General features: G+C 34.1%; 1 protein-coding gene across 1 annotated transcript in view; it reads right to left on the bottom strand.

The window, feature by feature from the left end:
• Positions 1-787: 787 nt before the first annotated feature.
• The window catches only part of LOC114031789 (ALK and LTK ligand 2-like), a 26,197-nt gene continuing 8,964 nt past the window's right edge, over positions 788-18,020 (bottom strand). Inside the window, exons 3-5 of the mRNA XM_027846911.1 lie at positions 4,949-5,002; positions 3,401-3,481; positions 788-852 (exon numbers count right to left, since the gene is read on the bottom strand). Coding sequence (XP_027702712.1) covers positions 788-852; positions 3,401-3,481; positions 4,949-5,002 — 200 coding nt within the window. The remainder of the gene's footprint in view (positions 853-3,400; positions 3,482-4,948; positions 5,003-18,020) is intronic.

Here is an 18,020-nt window from a genome sequence, read left to right as displayed (position 1 = left end):
AAATCACTATGAAGAACACACACCTTATTAACTGTTGTCTGTTGCAGAGGATGAAGAGGTAGAAAAATTCTAGGAAGAGCTTGACAAAATCATGCAAGTAAAGTCAATGGATATATTGATATTTGTTGGCTTCACTACAAGGGTACAAGCAGAGAAGGCTGACATATAAATATACATACATATACATACACATAATATATATGTACAGTTGAAAATATGGTTTGAGGTTAAAAAGTAAAATATGTCAAAAACTTACGTATTATTCAGGAGTTTGTATGTCATTAATAGTTTATCCTTTTTTCTTTTTCTTTCTTTTGGTGAGGCAATTGGGGTTAAGTGACTTGCCCAAGGTCACACAGCTAGTAAGCGTCTGAGGTTGGATCTGAATTCAGGTCTTCCTGACTCCAGGGCTGGTGTTCTATCCATTGCACCACCTAGCTACCCCTCATTCATAATTTCTTGAAAAACAAAGGTGTTACCTGTTTTATATGACTTGGTCATATAAATGACCAATATCAAATATCAATATTGGCATATGACAATAATGGCATATACCACTTAATTCATTACAGGTAAATAAATTTTCTATTACTGAAAAATGACAATTTGCTTTAGCTCTTAGTTCTTCCTGGTATAGGCAATAGAATGAGAACATTTAGTTACACGAAAACTACGTGTTGGATTAATTAGCTTCATGCGACTATATTAGTCACATCCTGATAATAAAGCCAGGATATGCAGCATAAGGATGATACAAAAATAGGTACATACTTACATGTTACATTTTCTAAGGCTGTGTACACAGCGGGCTCACTGCTAACCTTGTTAGCAGTCTTGCACATCTTTTGTAATCTATAAAAAATGAGTAGAAAATGTTTCATTTGAGATACTATACAACTAGGAAACTCAACAGTAGTTGTTTGCTTAAGTTATCATTTATCATTGTGCATAATGGTTATATCATCATATGTAACTAAATGAAACAAATCTTCAAAGGCATAGAGTTTATTTTTTATTTCTTTTGTTTCCCCCAATTGCAATGAATATTTGCTTCACATGTAGTTGGCACTCATCAAGTGCTTGCTTAGTTAAGTAATTCTGCTTTGGTTTTAAGGTAATTTTCCTCATCTCTAGATCTAATAAGCTATTCTAAAGCTGGCTTAGTTTTGTTAACAGTTTTTCCTTAAGACAATATTTTATTTTCTTAAACACAAGGTTATAAATTCAGAAAAGAAAACTCTGAGACTTCTTAAAAAAAACCTGTTATATTAGATACTAGTAAATTCAATAATTTCATGGTCATCTACTCCAGCTGCCACCTCATACAGAAATTTCCTCAACAATATCCCTAATAGTAGTCATTCAACCTATGCTTGAAACTTTGGAGAAAAAGGAAGTTCATTACTTCACAAGGCAGTCCTTCTCATTTATGGACAGTTCTATTGTTAAGACAATTTTCCTTATATCAAGCCAAAATATACCTTGCTATAGCTCCCATCCAATTGTCCTAGTTCATCCCTATGGAGCTATATGGATTAAATTTAATCTGTCTTCCATATGACAGTCATCTAGACATATGAACACTGCTAACATAACTATGTCTAAGCCTTCTCATCTTTACGCTCAATATTTCTGTTTCCTTCCATTATTCTTCACATGATTTTTAAGCCTCCTCAAAATCTTCCTTTGGTTATATTCTGGTTTTTTAATGTCCCTCTTAAAGAAATGACCACAGTAATTTGTATCTGATCTGATTGAAACTAAGTAGAGTTGGGACCATTACTTCCTATGTTCTAGGCACTGTACTTCTATTAACACTATATGAGATCCTTGAATTTTTTGGGTGTTTCATCACGCTGTTCCCATATTTTGTTGAAATATTTTAAAGGTTTGAAAGCAGATTTTACTTATATAATGTATTTTAATATTATCCATACATCTCTCTACCCCCTGCCTGAGAGTGATCCCACAGTTTTTTTTTCTTATGGAATTTGGTCAACTAAAATCCATAAGCATTTTTTCATAGAAAGTAATGCTGAATCAGTTCTTGCCTATGTATGATATAATATAACATAATAGTTACAGTTGGAGAGCACTAAAAATCATCTAACTCTACTCCATAGGCTTTGCAACACACACAATGAATCCTTTTTTTTTATAGAAGACTCCAAAGGACTCTTTTGTACAGTAAAGAGAAAACATGACAAATTCCTTAAGCAATCTATGAGAAATCTTGCTATCTATGATATCTTGAAATCTATGAGAACCTTGATATAAATCATAAAGTGGGATCAAAAAATCAATTGAATATTGCAGGAAGTTTGTGGGTAAGGTACTGAGAAGTAACAAAAGCACTCAAGCATCACAAGTCAGGCAGCATCCAGCTCTTAGTCACACAGGCAAGTGTGAATAGTGGTGTAGGCTTACGGTGAGATGACTAACCCAACTGAGAGTACAGATCTCTGAGTTTCTGCTCTTATATCTGACTGTTGCTGCTGGGCAGATGCACAGGGACCAAGTTGGAGAGATAAGTCATTCATTGGGTGCCCCAGATGGTAAACCCCTTTATTGACCATTAGTCCATTGTGACTAGGAAAGTGCTATCTGTGGATATCTGGATTAAAGTTTGTTGAACTGGTTATTATTAGGAAAGTCTTATATTCCTTGCCTAAATGAAGCTGACTAAACCAGTTATTGGGTACATAGTAACTTTCTAGTACACAGGCTGGTCAATCAGTGGTCATATACTTCTGTCAGCTAGGACTTAGTAATAGGCTAATCCACACAAATATATGTGGTCATTCTTTTTTATTCACTGGTTTTATTTTCATCAGAATATATGCTTATTGGAGACTATTATATGTAGGAAGATGGAGGAGACTTGTATTTTAAATTATATCATTTTAATGTTATATCTGAAAATAGCATTACTTTCTAAAACTTAGATTTCCAGAGGAACATGTTCAATAATTTTTTAAAAATAAGACTTAATTGTCCAGGAGATGTATGGTTTTATACTAGGATCTACAAAGACACTTCTTTTTATTTTTCAATTATTATCTTGTGAGGAATTTCTAACTTATAATTCAGACGACATTTTATCTCCACATGGATGGAAAATATTTTCCTGCCAGATATTTTTGAAAGATGATAACAATCCATTTGGGTCTCGATGGAATCTGGCTTTTTAAGATTTGGATATATTCCCATTTAGAAACTGGTACCACTCAATGTATTTACAATAGGATTCAGCCCTCAAATCGCGTCAGTTGTATAAATAATATCACACCGTGTTTAGTCTATTGCCTTCCAAGTGTCAGGAGCATGTGGTTAAAGATCATGTGCATTTATTGGAGAAAGATTACATTTAAAGAAAAAAAGTACTTTCAGTCTTACTTACAAGCTGGTATAGTGCAATCCCTAGTATTGTGATACAGTCGATGGAAGTGTTTGTTACACTCAGCTGAAAATGTGACTGGTCCTATTTAACAGTAAAAGAATGTTTATTATAAACAGAAAGCCATTATCCAAACTACTTTGCTAGTACTTTATTGACAGGGATAGTGTGGCTGCATAGTTCACAACCTTGTATTCCCTTAAAAGAACTTGACCATTCTCCCATATCCTTATCCTTCCATTGTGGGAAGAAGCAAATCAGGCTTATCATAAATATAAAAAAAAAATATTCTAACTTTGCTGTCCATTATCCACAGTTCACATAATGGAGCCTCTATTTATTTCTAGGGGGGACTTTTTAATATATTTTTTTTAATTTTCTTTGGCTAGGCAATGGGGTTAAGTGACTTGCCCAAGGTCAAACAGCTAGTAAGTGTTATGTATCTGAGGCCAGATTTGAACTCAAGTCCTCCTGAATCCAGGATCAGTGCTCTATCCTCTGTGCCACCTAGCTGCCCCCTCCTTTTTTAGTATATTTTAGAAAGACAAGCATTAGACTTATGGTAGTACTGGGTCCCAAACAGAATTGGACCTATTGGGTCTTTATTTTCTTTATGTTTGCTTCTTTGGGAATTCCTGTTTATAGAGGAGAGTTATATTGTCTAAAGCTAGTCATTTATGTTCTCTTAGGCTTTCATATTAAAAAATAATAAAGCAGCAAGAAACCTTAAGGTGCCTCTAGATGAACAGTTCTCAAAGAGTGAAAGTCTTCCAGGGAGTCTATGAAGTCAAAATCATTTTCATAACAATACTAAGATGTTCAAATTTCTAATATAATAAATGTTGATAGATATAGACCCCCATAAACAAAAGTTCTTTGAGAGGTCCTCAATAACTTTTAAGAGTGATAATAGGTCCTGAGACCAAAAATTTGAGAATTACTTGAGTGATTTTCAAATACTTTACTTTCAATAAAGGCCACATCCAAACCTATCATCAAATGGCAATTTATGTTTTTTCTTTAAAACGAACTCAAAAGGAGATAACACATTTGAATCTGCAACTGATTTAGTGCATTGACAAAGCATTACAGTTTTTAATTTTGTCAGAGAAGTCTTGATCTAACTTACATCCCTCTTGCTAACCCAAACCACTTGTTCTCTAAGGACAACTCTCATGTCAATTATATTCTCATTTAAGGTTTAAATCAGAGCATAGTGAATAGAATTCTGGTCTTGGAATCTGGAAGAACTGCATTCAAATCCCACCTCAGTCACTATTATTTGTGTGTCCTTCCTCTCTGAGTCTCAGACTTTTTATTTAAAAATAAGAGGTCTAGACTCAAAAACCTCTAAAATTCTTTTTGGCTCCAAATTTTTGATTCTATGAGAAGTCTGACATGATAGAAAAAACAAGAGCTTTACCATTATTTTTCCCAATTGATATCTGATATGTGATGTGTGATATATGACAATTAAATACCTAAACTATATTACTTTTTGCTTTCTTAGTCATGACATATTGAAATCTTATCAAGAAACAAAGTTGTTACCTGTAAAATGCTTTATGAACTTCTCCTTTAAGTTCAAATCCCTTGGAAGTATTTCTACAAAGGAAATATATGCTATTTTAATTGTTTTAAAATATTGTAAACACTGAAATAAACATATAATTATACCATTGATTTTATGCAAAAATGTTTCTATCCACTAAGAATACTTAAGAGCATAATTTTATTCCCACAGTTAAGACTTTCATAGCAAAATATAAATTTAAATGTACACAACCTCATTGAAACTGTTACTGTTGTGTTCTTAGCCATGTGCCTAGACACTATGAATATGCTTGAAGTATAAACATAAACATCCTAACAACAGAGCTGTAATACAGAATTTGAGTCATCCTTTAGATTTTAATTTGAGAATGGTAATTTGCACAAAAATTTGCACCCAGCATGTGGTGGATAGAAGACTGACTGAAGTCTGGTTTGTGTTCTGCCTCTGACATGCACTAGCTCTGTGTGACCACAGAGAAGTCATACCTCAGTACCCCACAAGTGACCCTCTAAAACTATAAATTACAGATGTGCATCATTGGTTGAAGGAGACTTTGTACCCAGGGTTGCTTAAAATTCATGAAACGCAGGTCTGGAGAAAGTATCATTCTACTGGACTGGAAATCAGAAAGCTGGAGTTCTATTTGTGGATCTGCACGATGTACCATAATATTTCTGCCTATCTCAAAAGCAAACATTATAAAACTCTTTAAGCTCCTTGGAGACAAACACTATGTATATATATATATATATACACACAGACACATAAAAATTCAAATTATTACAATTATGGTTATTTCTAGAATAGGAAGATCTAAGTTCAAGCCCTACCTCTGACCCATACCGGCAGAGTGCTGCTGGTAAAGTGATTTAACTTCTCAGTATTTTGTTCAACTCTCAAGATTATAAGTTGCAGAAGTGATGACCTACATTGGTAGAAGGAGTTTCCTCACCTGGGAATTCCCTACATCAATGAAAATCTAGGTTTAATCTCCATCTCTATCTCTAATCCCTATCTCCATCCCTATCCCCTAGTACAATACCATTGAGAGAAATTATTATTAATAACCAACTGTTGGGGGAGATCTAGGTTTTTTCCCTGTCCTATTTCCTTGTTCAAAGTCCTGTCTTTGAAGGACGTTACTGACCTCTGCCAAAAATTTATCCCACCTAGACCATCTTATCTAGGTGAATTCCTGCCCATTGGGTTCTACTCAGGTTTGGGTGGGGACATATTCTTTAATTAGATTGCCCCAAACTGGGCAATTTAGAAGTAAATGATATAGTCAAAGTTCCATTCCCCCAGCACAGCATTGGAGTGGGTCCATCTCTCATTGTAATATACACTCTCATTAATTGTTAACCAATCAGAGTTGATTGCCACCCTCAGGAACAACCAACCTTCCAAGGACATATAAACTATTAGCCCACCACCATGAGTCATCTCTGGCCCAAGAGAGAGATGGCCAAGTGACTATTCCTTTTATTAATAAAATGCTAGCATTATTAATAAAAATTATTAATTATCCAGAAATTGTCTCTTGAACTTTTTAAACACCACACCATGCTGTTCTTCAATGAGCTCAACTGGATGTGTACTAGGGTCAGTGGGAAGATAGCACTTTCCTTCCTTAAGTGCAAATCAGTGTTATTCCAACAAGTCCTGGCTTTGGCTGCTATGCACAGGCAGTCAAGCAAAAGGATGAATGAAGGGCTGGACTTAGAATCAAGTACACCTGAGTTTGAATCCTACTGCAAACACAATATCCGCAATATCTGTATGACCCTCAGGAAGTCATTTATCCTCCCTCTTCCTCAGTTTCCTCATCCAGAAAATGGACATGAAAAATCACCTACATCAGAGGGTTGTTGTGAGGATCCATCTGAGATAACACTTGTAAGGAGTTTTTCAAGCTTTAAAGTGCTATGTAAATGCTAGCTTTAATTAGTTACTTCTGCCACCAACACCCAAGGTTTTAGGGAAATCTTATATTCAGGTAAATCTCAGATCCAGAGTAATCAGGCTGCTGTGTAGTTTTCTCTCATTGCCTCCTTATAGGCTTATTCCAACAATGATTACTATAATTATGATGAAGATAGCTTACATTTATATAGCACTATAAGATATTAAAAGGGCTTTCTTCACAAAACTGTGTGGAAGGTAGTGCAAATATTATTCCCATTTTACAGATAAGAAAATGGAGATTCTTAGAAATTAAATGACTTTCCCAGGGTTATCTAGATAGTACAGGTCAAAGACACAAATTTATCCTGATTTAAAATCTAGAATTCTTTACATTATGTATCACTATTACAATTTATTATAGAATTATTATATAGAATTACTTTCAGGTACATAAAAAGAATGTACCCATAATACACACATAATAATGAGGGGGATATTTATTACCCACATTCCACAGGTTATTCTGGGCCAAAATTCAGTATGCCATTTCCCCACCTGCAAAGGTCAATGCTATCTGGACTTGTGCACACACAGAAGAGGCAATTCTTTCACCCAGAAGCTATGCATGTCCTGGAGGCCAGTGAATGATATTCACCCTTGGTATAAGGGAGAATACAGGCATCTACCCAATGTAGACAGCTCAGTACCAACCAGCCAGCATCCCTTCATAAACCAGATACAGGCTTAACTAAAGGGAAATAACATCAGACCTTAATTCTATTCCATTAATAGTCCAACTAGCAACTGGCAGCTTCACAATATATGCAAGCAAGAATTAGGTTGTCAGAATAATTAGTAATAAAAATGCATTTTCTTTATGTGAATCTGCTAGTGCTCTCCCATACAGCCGTGAATTTATTCACTAATGTTAACTGTTTCAGAAAGCACTCACAAATATACACTATGCTACCATACATAGCAATTTGGCCTCTGTGGTGTCAATATCCTATGTGATATTTGGCAAGGTATCTAGAGTGATCCTTTCTGGGAAGCAAGCCAGCTGAATGCAGTAGAAGATTTTATAAATACTTTTAATGACAAAAAGCAATTTCAAAATGTTGTTTATTCTATAGAAATAAATGTGTCCCTCTAATAATTTAATTATCTTTTCCTTTAACATGATTTTTTAAAAAATTATGTGTGCTGCTTTTGACCCAGAAACCCCATGATAATTACATATATATGTGTGTATGTATGTATGTATATTTATATATCCCTTCTTTGTAGAAGTGGGTATCTTTGACTGTGGAAAACAGCTATAGTGTCAGATGTTGTTAAGTGCTAGACTGTTTTTTTTTTCTTCTTTCCATATTCTTTGTTTAAAAGGAATAAACAAAGAGTGGAGGAGGAGATATGAACAAACTGGAAGATGAGGTGATGTTTTTAAAAATGGTAACAATAGAAATATTTTTAAAACTTGCAGGTTCAAAATTCACCAAGAAAAAAACTAGTAAGTCTTAATAAATTGTCACCTTTATTGTAATTAGTGATGTTATTGTGATTAATTTTTAGCTTAGATGTAGGTTTTTGGTACTATAAAAACAAATAAATTTTCTGTTACTTAATGATTAAGTAATTCACAAATTTACCACTTGGTAGCCAAAGGAGTGTGTAAAGCATGACTTTTGTGAAGTATTTTTCTGATAGAAAATATTTGTTTCTCTGGTGGCTGCTAGATAAGATGATGTTATCAAATGATTTTTATAGGTTGAATTTCCCACAAAATATCAAAATAAAATCTCTGGTCAATGTTCAATAATCATCTTAGAGAACCTCAAAGGAAATGTAAATGAGTCAACCCCTTAAAAAATATCCTCTTCAGCTGAATTAATAGGAGTATACTGTCCAAAACAAGGTAAGCAACATTTTGGATGCATTCTGCTCTGATCAGACTACCTCTGAAATACTCTGCTTGATTCTTGGTCACTATATTATCAGGAGAGACATTGACCAGCTTGGATGTGTATAGAGGGAGCTAAAAGTGTTGAATGAATATCAGTTGATAGATTAGCGGATGGCTTTAGCCAGGAAATGAAGGAACCTAGAAGATACCTACCTATTAGACAATTAAAACTATCTAGTAATGGAATGGTTTGATCTAGTTAGTAGTGATTTTTCTCTTACTAGAGGAAGGCTTCAGTGAAAGACTGCAATATCACTCTGTGGGGGAGTCATTAGGGTAAGGTATGTTTCTTTGCTTTGTTTTGTAGCCTGAGGGCTTAACAAAGTTCCATGTACATAGCAGATACTTATTGAATCTGTAAAATGGATTGCACTTTTTCTACTTTGTTCCCAAATATAAACTATTAAAATGGTGGGAGTTAAATGGTGGGAGACAGATTTTGGATCAACATGAGTAAAAACTTCATAACAATTAGAATTCAAATAATAGAATAGTTTGTTCTGGTTGGTTGGTGAGTTTTCTATTACCATTATAGGTTCAAGGAGAAGCTAGAATATCATTTGTTTGGGGAGTCATAAGTTGGGTGAACTAGATGACCTCTTAGATTCCGTCTAATATAGCAATTTTTATGAATCTATGAAGTAGCAGCCAAATAGCCAGCATCTTAGGCCAACTATTTAAATATTCCTTTGGGTCTAAGACAGACGTGTATTTAAGAAGATATAAATCTTCTTTTTCCTTATCTTCTACCTTTCAAACTTTTCTCAAGACCTGCTGGTTCTGTTTTGGGATTATTGGTCACATCCCTCCCTTTTTCTTCACTTGAATAGCTATGGTTCCAATTTGGGCCTCTCTGATCTGCCTAACTGACTTTGTCTGCAGTCTTTCCCCTCTCCAATTAATCCTTTACATAGCTGCCAAAATTATCTTTCTAATACAAAAGTCACTTACTGGCTCAAAAATCTTGAGTGACTTTTCATTGTCTAAACAAACTCCTTAACCTGGCTTTTAAAATCTTTGCTTATAGGGTCTCAATTTTCCTGTCCATCCTTATTTCACTCTTCTTTTTACCATATTATAACACAACTAGACTGCTGGCTCTTCCTCAATTTTTTCAACCGCATTTAATCACCATAAACCATCTCTCCCTCCAACCCAACTCCCATGCCAAAATTATATTCATTTCACATCTCCACCTGTTGGAATTGTTTTGCCAACTTAGATGTGACCCTCTCCAGAAGTATGATTTCTAAGACATGCAGAGTCTGAACTATTTTTAGAAGAGTATACTGGTTTTATAGAATGTGCATTTGGAATGTACAGTATCTGTAACATTTCAGTGCTACTCAACCACTTAAGTATTAAGAAGACTGCGTTTAAATATTTGTAAATCATTTTAGTTGGATCATATATAGTCATGTTAAATCATACTCTGCATAGAATGGGGCATTGGTGACTTTCAGAATGATTTAGAGTCCCCTTTTGCCTCTTCACCACATACAATAAAGCAGAAAGATACAAAATGTTCCCCAAAGCCTACAAGAATGTTCACTAAAGAACAAAGTATTTGTAATGAGCTTATGTAGAAAACTAAAGAAATTCTCACTCAGAAGTAGTCAAGTTGACTTTTCAAAATCCCTACTTTTAAAGAGATTAGGTCCTACCAAGAGGATATTCAATGATAAGTAAATAGAGGGCATACACATAATAAATATAAAGTGATGAAGAGGGAGGGAGGAAAAAATTAACAACTTAGTAAAATAAAAGGCTTCTTGAAGTGGCACTTGGACTGAGCCTTTAAGGGAGCTACAGGTTCCAAGAGGTGGAGGTAAAAAGAGCATTCAAGGCATGAATAACAGGCTATGCAAAGGCCCTGAGGTAGGAGATTTGTTGGCACATGCAGGGAACAAACAGCAAGCAAGTCAGTTTCACCTGAGTATAATGTACATAATGAGCACCCAAGGTATAATTTAGGCTGGAAAGAATCAGGTTATGATGGACTTTAAATATAAAAGAGAGAAATTTTTATTTTATTCTGAAAGCAATGGGGAGCCACTAAAGTTTCCTGGTGAAAGGAATGACAATGGTCAAACCTATACTTAAGGAACATCCACTGGGCAGTTGTGTGGAGCATGTATTAGAGAGGTTTGAGACTAAATACAATTAAGAATATTCCAATAGCCCTTTCAAGAAGTGATGGGAGACTGGTCTCTTATTCAAAACCATTTTGGAACTCCCTCTCAAAAGTTTAAAAAATATCCAAAAAAAAAACAAAACACATTCTCATTAATTCATAGTTATATTTTCTTGGTAAAAACAACTAGCTTGATAAGCCTACCCCCTTTATTCATCAATATTGATTTCAAATGATGTTTCCAAAAATCAAATATATGCCCAAAGCACACAGATTTGCCATCAGGGTATACATTCAAAAGAGTGAGTTGCTGGGTATGAAGGCAGTTACAAAAAAAATGGAATTCCAAAAACGTTTCTAACAAAAGACACAACCACACTGGATAGCCATCACTAAACAGAGAGAGCCTCTCACTGTGACTACCTTGAGAGGAAAATACCTTTCTAGAAATATTATTTCTGGTAACATAATGAGTTAGCATATAATACTTTCAATTTCTGATACATAAAATTTTTTTAAATAGTTACATTGCATTGTGGCACTGTGTGTGGGTCTGTCTGTCTCTCTCTCTGTCTCTGCCTCCCCTCTTTTTTTCTCTCTCTCCTCACATACATATATACATTTATAAACATTTTTGTTTGTGATATTCATATGTTGTATTTAGTTTGTCTTAAATAAATAAGAATACAACTAAATAGAAATCACTTCTATAAGTGTAACCTTTTAATTCTCTGATTGGTATCATGTATTTTGAGGGTTATGGAAATCACAGTGTCAGATGATGTATCACATCAGAAATGCATGGAAAGATTACGAGAACACAAATTACTAAAAGATTATCTGACACAGTGGGCACAGATAACATCATAGATAAGAGAGTCTCAATGTTTAAATACCCCCCTAGAAAGTTATCAATCAAAATCAATAAATTTATCTAAAAGCATTTATTTAGTGCCTAGTATGTACTAGTTATTGTACAAGTACAAATGATATAACAACCTGTACTCTCAAGAATATTTACATTCTAATGGAAGAGACAATAAATACACATTTAAGTATTTATACACTACAGAGAATAAACACAATGTAGTTTGGAAGACAGCACTAGAAGTTGTGGGGATCAGGAAAGACTTCATGTAGAAGTCAGCGTTTGAGCTTTGTGTTAAAAGAGAATCAGGGGGCAGCTAGGTGGCACAGTGGATAGAGCACCGGCCCTGGAGTCAGGAGGACCTGAGTTCAAATCTGGCCTCAGACCAGATACTTGACACTTACTAGCTGTGTGACCCTGGCCAAGTCACTTAACCCCAACTGCATAAAGAGAGAGAGAGAGAGAGAGAGAGAGAGAGAGAGAGAGAGAGAGAATCGGTAATCTTTAAGGCAAAAGTGAGAAGAGAGTGTTTGAGGGACAGTCAGTACAGAGGCACTGAGATGGTAGATGGACTGGGGTATGTAAAGAACAGAGACAAGCTATAGTTCATGGAGTGAAGGGGGATAATATACAACAAGGTTAGAAAGATAATATGGGGCCATGTTTTGAAGGGGTTGAAAAACTAAAAAGATGAGTTTATATTTTATCCTAGACACAATAATAGAGCTACTGGTGTTTATTGAATAGGAGAATGACATGGCCAGATCTAAGCACAAGTAAAACTATTTTGGCAGTGTGGAAGATGGACTGGACTTGGAAAAGATGAGGCAGAGAGAATGATTCAAAGGTTGGTGTAATAACCTAGGAAAGAGCTAATGAAGGCCTGAACTAAGGTGGTGGCAGTATGTGTAGACAAAAATGGTTAGATGTGAGAGATAGTTGAAGCAAACATCAAAAACTGATTAGATATGTGGGGTGAGAGAGAGTGAAGTTTCAATGATCACTCCAAAGATGTAAACAAAAGAGAGTAGAAGAATGATGATGCCTTTGACAAAAATAGAGAAGTTTAGAAGTTGCATAGATTTAGGAAAAGTTAATGTGCACTGCTTTAGACATATTGAGTTTGACATATCTCTGGGACACTTAGCTTGAAATGTCCAATAAGTAATTGTTGATGCAATACAGAAGCCTGAGAGACAGAGCCTAGATATATAGATCTGTAAGTCATCTATAAAGAGGTAATAGTCTTACCTTTGGGATAAAATCAGGCAGAAGTATAATTGCTTTATATTATATGTCAAAATCAGAGCCATAACACAAATCAGTAATAAATACAATCATATGGAAAATTTGATCTCCTAATTGTGTTTGGAATATTATATCTGCCTACTAATAACTTTTGCAAAGTAAAGGCCATAATAGAAATAGTCATCTTTATCACAATACATACGAGTATATTCTAGCATACATAAATAGACTAGTCAATTTACAAATTGCAAATTACAAATGAGATACCTACAAATTGTATTAGAGAATCGTATTTTGAATGAGGAGCAGAACACTAATCACAAAAATATCATTTTAACAATTAAATTCAATAAATATTTATTAAACATAGAGTACTATACTGAGAATAGTTATTTTATACCAACTATTCTTCCTATATCACCTTATTAAGTACCCCTTTCTAAAAACTAAGTCTGAGTGACTAATCGATATCATTAAAAAGTAATGTAGGGAAGCACACTGGTGGAATTTTATGAGCTATATCACATTAAAAAACACATCCCCAAAGCCTCAGGGTTACCCCTAAAACCCTGAGGAGAGATGTAGCCATCTTTCCTTTAAGGACACAACTTGCTAATAAAAATGAAGGTTTGGGACATAGCCTCAAAGATTTCTAAATTCTCATATTTAGTTCAAATTTACTGATAAATATTATAGATCAATCTCAGTTGAATGCAATAATATATTCCACTCCCTAAGGACTGTAAGACATTAAAAGAAACAACAGTATGAGGGGTCCCTACTTTTTTGCTAAAATACATTCCTGAAAATTGTATCATAAAACAAATGGTTGTAAATAAAGTTATATTTTCCCATGGGACAATGTTATAGTTGGAGAACCAAGGACTGTAATATGGTCAAAAGAATGCTGAATTTGGAGTCAAAGAACCTAGATTCAAAGCCCATCTCTGCCACTTTACTAGCTGAGGTTAGTCACTTACCTTCTCTAGGCTTCAATTTCCTCATCTATAATATAAATGAGGTGTTATGCTAAACTTTGCTCGGTTCTAATTTTATGATTCTATAAAGTCATTTCTGACCAAGAATTTGACATAAAATTAATCATTAAGAAGGACCCAAAATGTCATTATTATGACATAATGAGACATAAAAAATAATGACTACAGACACAAAGACTGTAGATGTATACCATAGAATATTTAAAAGAGTAAGATTATGCTCCGAGTTCTGTAAGATATGGACAAATTTGCTTGTATATAATATGTGTATGTATATATATATATACACATACATACATATACATATACATACACATATACATACACATACTCATATACATATACATAACACACAGGGTCTTAACATACACACTCAAATACAATTCAATTGCTTCATAACTTTTTTCTAAAACAAATGTCAGTTATGATAATCATTAATTAAACGTTTAATTTACATTAATTTTGCTTATTGCCTTATAATTTTAAAAGACTTTTTAAGAGATAATTTGAATAGCCATGATCTCTTTAAAAAGTAGTACAATTTGAAGTTGATTATATATACATATATATATTTGAATAGAGAAATTGTATAATGCTGTGATTACCAGGCAGGCTTTGGAGGCTCAAAAACTTGGAATCAAGTCCTGCTACTGATAACATGGTAGCTTATGACCCTAGTTCAAGGTTATGTTACTTAATTTCATAGCACTTCAGGCAACTTTTTAAAATTATAAGTTACAGTCTTGTTGTCTATCTTTAGTTGGTCGGCTTTCTACAAGAGGAGTTCCCTACATTCATAACATCATGGACCTAGAACATTGAACAAATAAAAATTATCATAATAAACAAAAGTATTCAAAAGTATTCACCTTAGACCTTAGAATTACCTTAGAATCTCAGAGCTAACCTAAAAGACGAGATGTTTAAGAACTGTTCATTGACAATGGTAGTATTTTTCCCATTGAAGGGATGTTTATTTTTGTTTTTCCCTTTTTAAAATTTTAGACTTAAACACTGAATAAAATGGATATTTTCCTATATAAAGTAGAAAAGAAAAAGGAGTATTGTATATGAATCCCCAGCTCTCTATTGTGTACAGCTTGCTTTTCTTTTTAAAGGTAGAATCAATTCAACATATAACTTTCAAAGTTCATCAGCTTGTCTGTGTTTCCTTCTGGACTTTTTGAAAGGCTTTTGAAAAATGAGAACTAACCCATCTTTCATATTTTACAAACCACTCCATTTTATCAGTATTGAGCTGCAGGTTTGTTTTTTTTTTTTTTCATAATGTTGTTACTCTTTCTAATTATTTTCTGAATGTGCAGTTCTCTGTCTGGTCTGAAGAACATTTGGACACACCCCATACATTCCCTTCAGAAGATAATTTGCCCTATAACTCTCAAAGAAACCTAAGCCCAAAACCCTGTCCATCCTTTTCCCATCTGTTTTGCATTCTTTCTCACAAAATAAAATTAAGTCAGATAGCTCCAAAAATGTCTTCTGCAATGTAGCTATGAACAGAATGATCCAGATGAATAATATAATGTGCAATTAAGACAAAGTATTTGTTCTACAAATACCTATTTTTTCCACGTATTTATTTGCAACCACACACAGAAAAAACCTCTCAACATCTCAGTACTTCATAGTTCATTGATATGTTACCTAGAAGAGTTCATTAGAAGCCATGAAATAGCTACTTCTGAGAATAAGCTTAAAATGGACTTCAAAACATGTCTAACAAGACTAGTTCTTAGCTTTTTTGTGTAGTACATACCTCTTTGGCCATCTGATGAAGTCTATGAACCCCTCTTCAGAGTATTTTCAAATAATGAAAATATATGAGACTACAAAGAACCCATTATATTGAAAGACAATTATCTAAATTAAAAACAACCAACTTCATGATCATAGGTCAAGAACCCTTGCAGTAGAGAATTGCTAAAAAACATAAAAGTATACTGATTGCTGTGTCAACAGTCTTTTGCAGGAAAAGCAGAATAACTGGGTAAAGGTGGTGAGAAATGCAACATGTAAAACCAAATAAATGGATCAGTGAAACGCTAAGTGACAAAAATTGGGAACTTCCTGCATAAAACCATTTGTATAATTGGGAAGGATACTTTAATTTTTAAAATCCAATTTATAGAATTATTTTTTAAAACATGGTTATTTTCTAGTTGTTATAATACACTAAACTAAATTTTAACAAAATATTGTATTACCAAGTAGAAATTTTATATTAATGAAAAGATGCTTAAATTATAATAAGCATGTTGCTTGAGTGCAGATGCACAGCAAAGCATACACAGCTGACTTAGGAGGAATACTAAACACGGACAGAGACGTGAGAAAATCTTTGATTCACCAACATCTTGTGGTCTTTCATCAAAGTATTTTCATCAAAACATCAAGACAGTCTGACATGTCTCCATCTATTCCTCCTTATTATCCAACTCTATGATGATACCATTCATTCCTTTTATTACATAACTTTATGCTAATTGTCACCTCACCAAGTCCTACTAAGACACTTCTCCTTAATTGGATAATTGTCCCAATCAGTTTTATTACTCTTGACTTAGACCTCTGGATATTAGTGAACTCTTAATTTTAACATAACATTCAAATAACTCTCTAATCATAGATTGTTTAAACAAAGAGGATTTGGTAGAGTTTCCCTCTCCTCTTCTCTCCTTCTGGCCTGTTAATTGTTCTTAATCAATAGCACCCATTGACCTTATCCAAAAAGGCAGCTGCATATTAAGCAAGCTCTTTCTTTCATAGATAGTGCTAAGGTAAGCCTTCATTCAGAGCAATCCATTTATCAGAAATTAATTCTAAATTAGTGAAGACTAAATTAATAAGGTTTTATTGTGCTATCTACTCTAATGAATGTTGCTTCTCCTTATCAGAATATAAGCTCCTTTAGGACAGGAACTGTTTTGCTTTCATATTTATATCCCATTAGCACATTGTTTAGCATATAGTAAACATTTAATAAATGCTTTTTGATTCATTTATTCATTTTGTTTCTAAAACCATATTTTACTGTATTGGAATTTCTTTTATAACTCAGTATATAGGCTCTGAAGACTTTCTCATCATCTTCATAAGACTGGCCTAATTTTCTCACCTTTAAAAAATGCTAGAAGTGTACACCTTTAGTGCTAAATGCTGCGGCCAAATTCTATCCCTACAAGTTTCTACTTACCTTGCACATATTTCATATAATTTACTGGCCCCCTACCAAAAAAAAATAGGGGGGTATTAATGTGATTCACTACTTTTCTTAAAAAACTTAGCTTTTCTCTCTGTTAATTCCTTTAAAAGAACTCATCCCTCAGAAATTAAGAAAAATTAAATTCTTCTGTCCTAAATATGTGAATTATTATGAACATTGAGCTCTTTCCCTCCTCATTTTTTTAGTTATCTAACTCAGAGGATAGCAATCTGAACTCCAAAGGAAAAAAATAAGATCTTTTGAAATGTCAGACCTTCCTTCTAAATTAGATATTGCCTTAAAAGTTCAAGAAAATACATTTACTTACATGTGTACACATCACAGAATCACAGAGTGCAGAGATGGGAGGAACCTAAGAAGCTCTCTAGTCCAATCTATACTAGAAAAAGAAACCCTACTATAACATACTTTACAAGTCATCATTGAACCTTTTTTTGGTGATCTATGAGGGGCAATGAACCACCTCCAGAGGCAGCTCATTCCCCTTTTGGAGGGCTCTGTTTCTGAGGAACTCCTATCAAGTATAAATCTGTCTCTTTCCAAGTTCTGTCCACTGTTCTTGTACTCTGGGGTCAAATACATTGCCTCCTCCAAAATAACGAAAGTTACTTTCTGGCAAGAACTGGTTTGTTTTATCTTCCCTGGCATATGTGTGTGTATGTGTGTGTGTGTGTGTGTGTGTGTGTGTGTGTGTGTGTGTGTGTGTGT

This window comes from Vombatus ursinus, unplaced genomic scaffold, assembly GCF_900497805.2.
Source record: "Vombatus ursinus unplaced genomic scaffold, bare-nosed wombat genome assembly UNPS02015255.1, whole genome shotgun sequence".
In the NCBI taxonomy this organism is placed as follows: domain Eukaryota; kingdom Metazoa; phylum Chordata; class Mammalia; order Diprotodontia; family Vombatidae; genus Vombatus; species Vombatus ursinus.
This window is presented reverse-complemented; position numbering and strand designations above follow the sequence as displayed.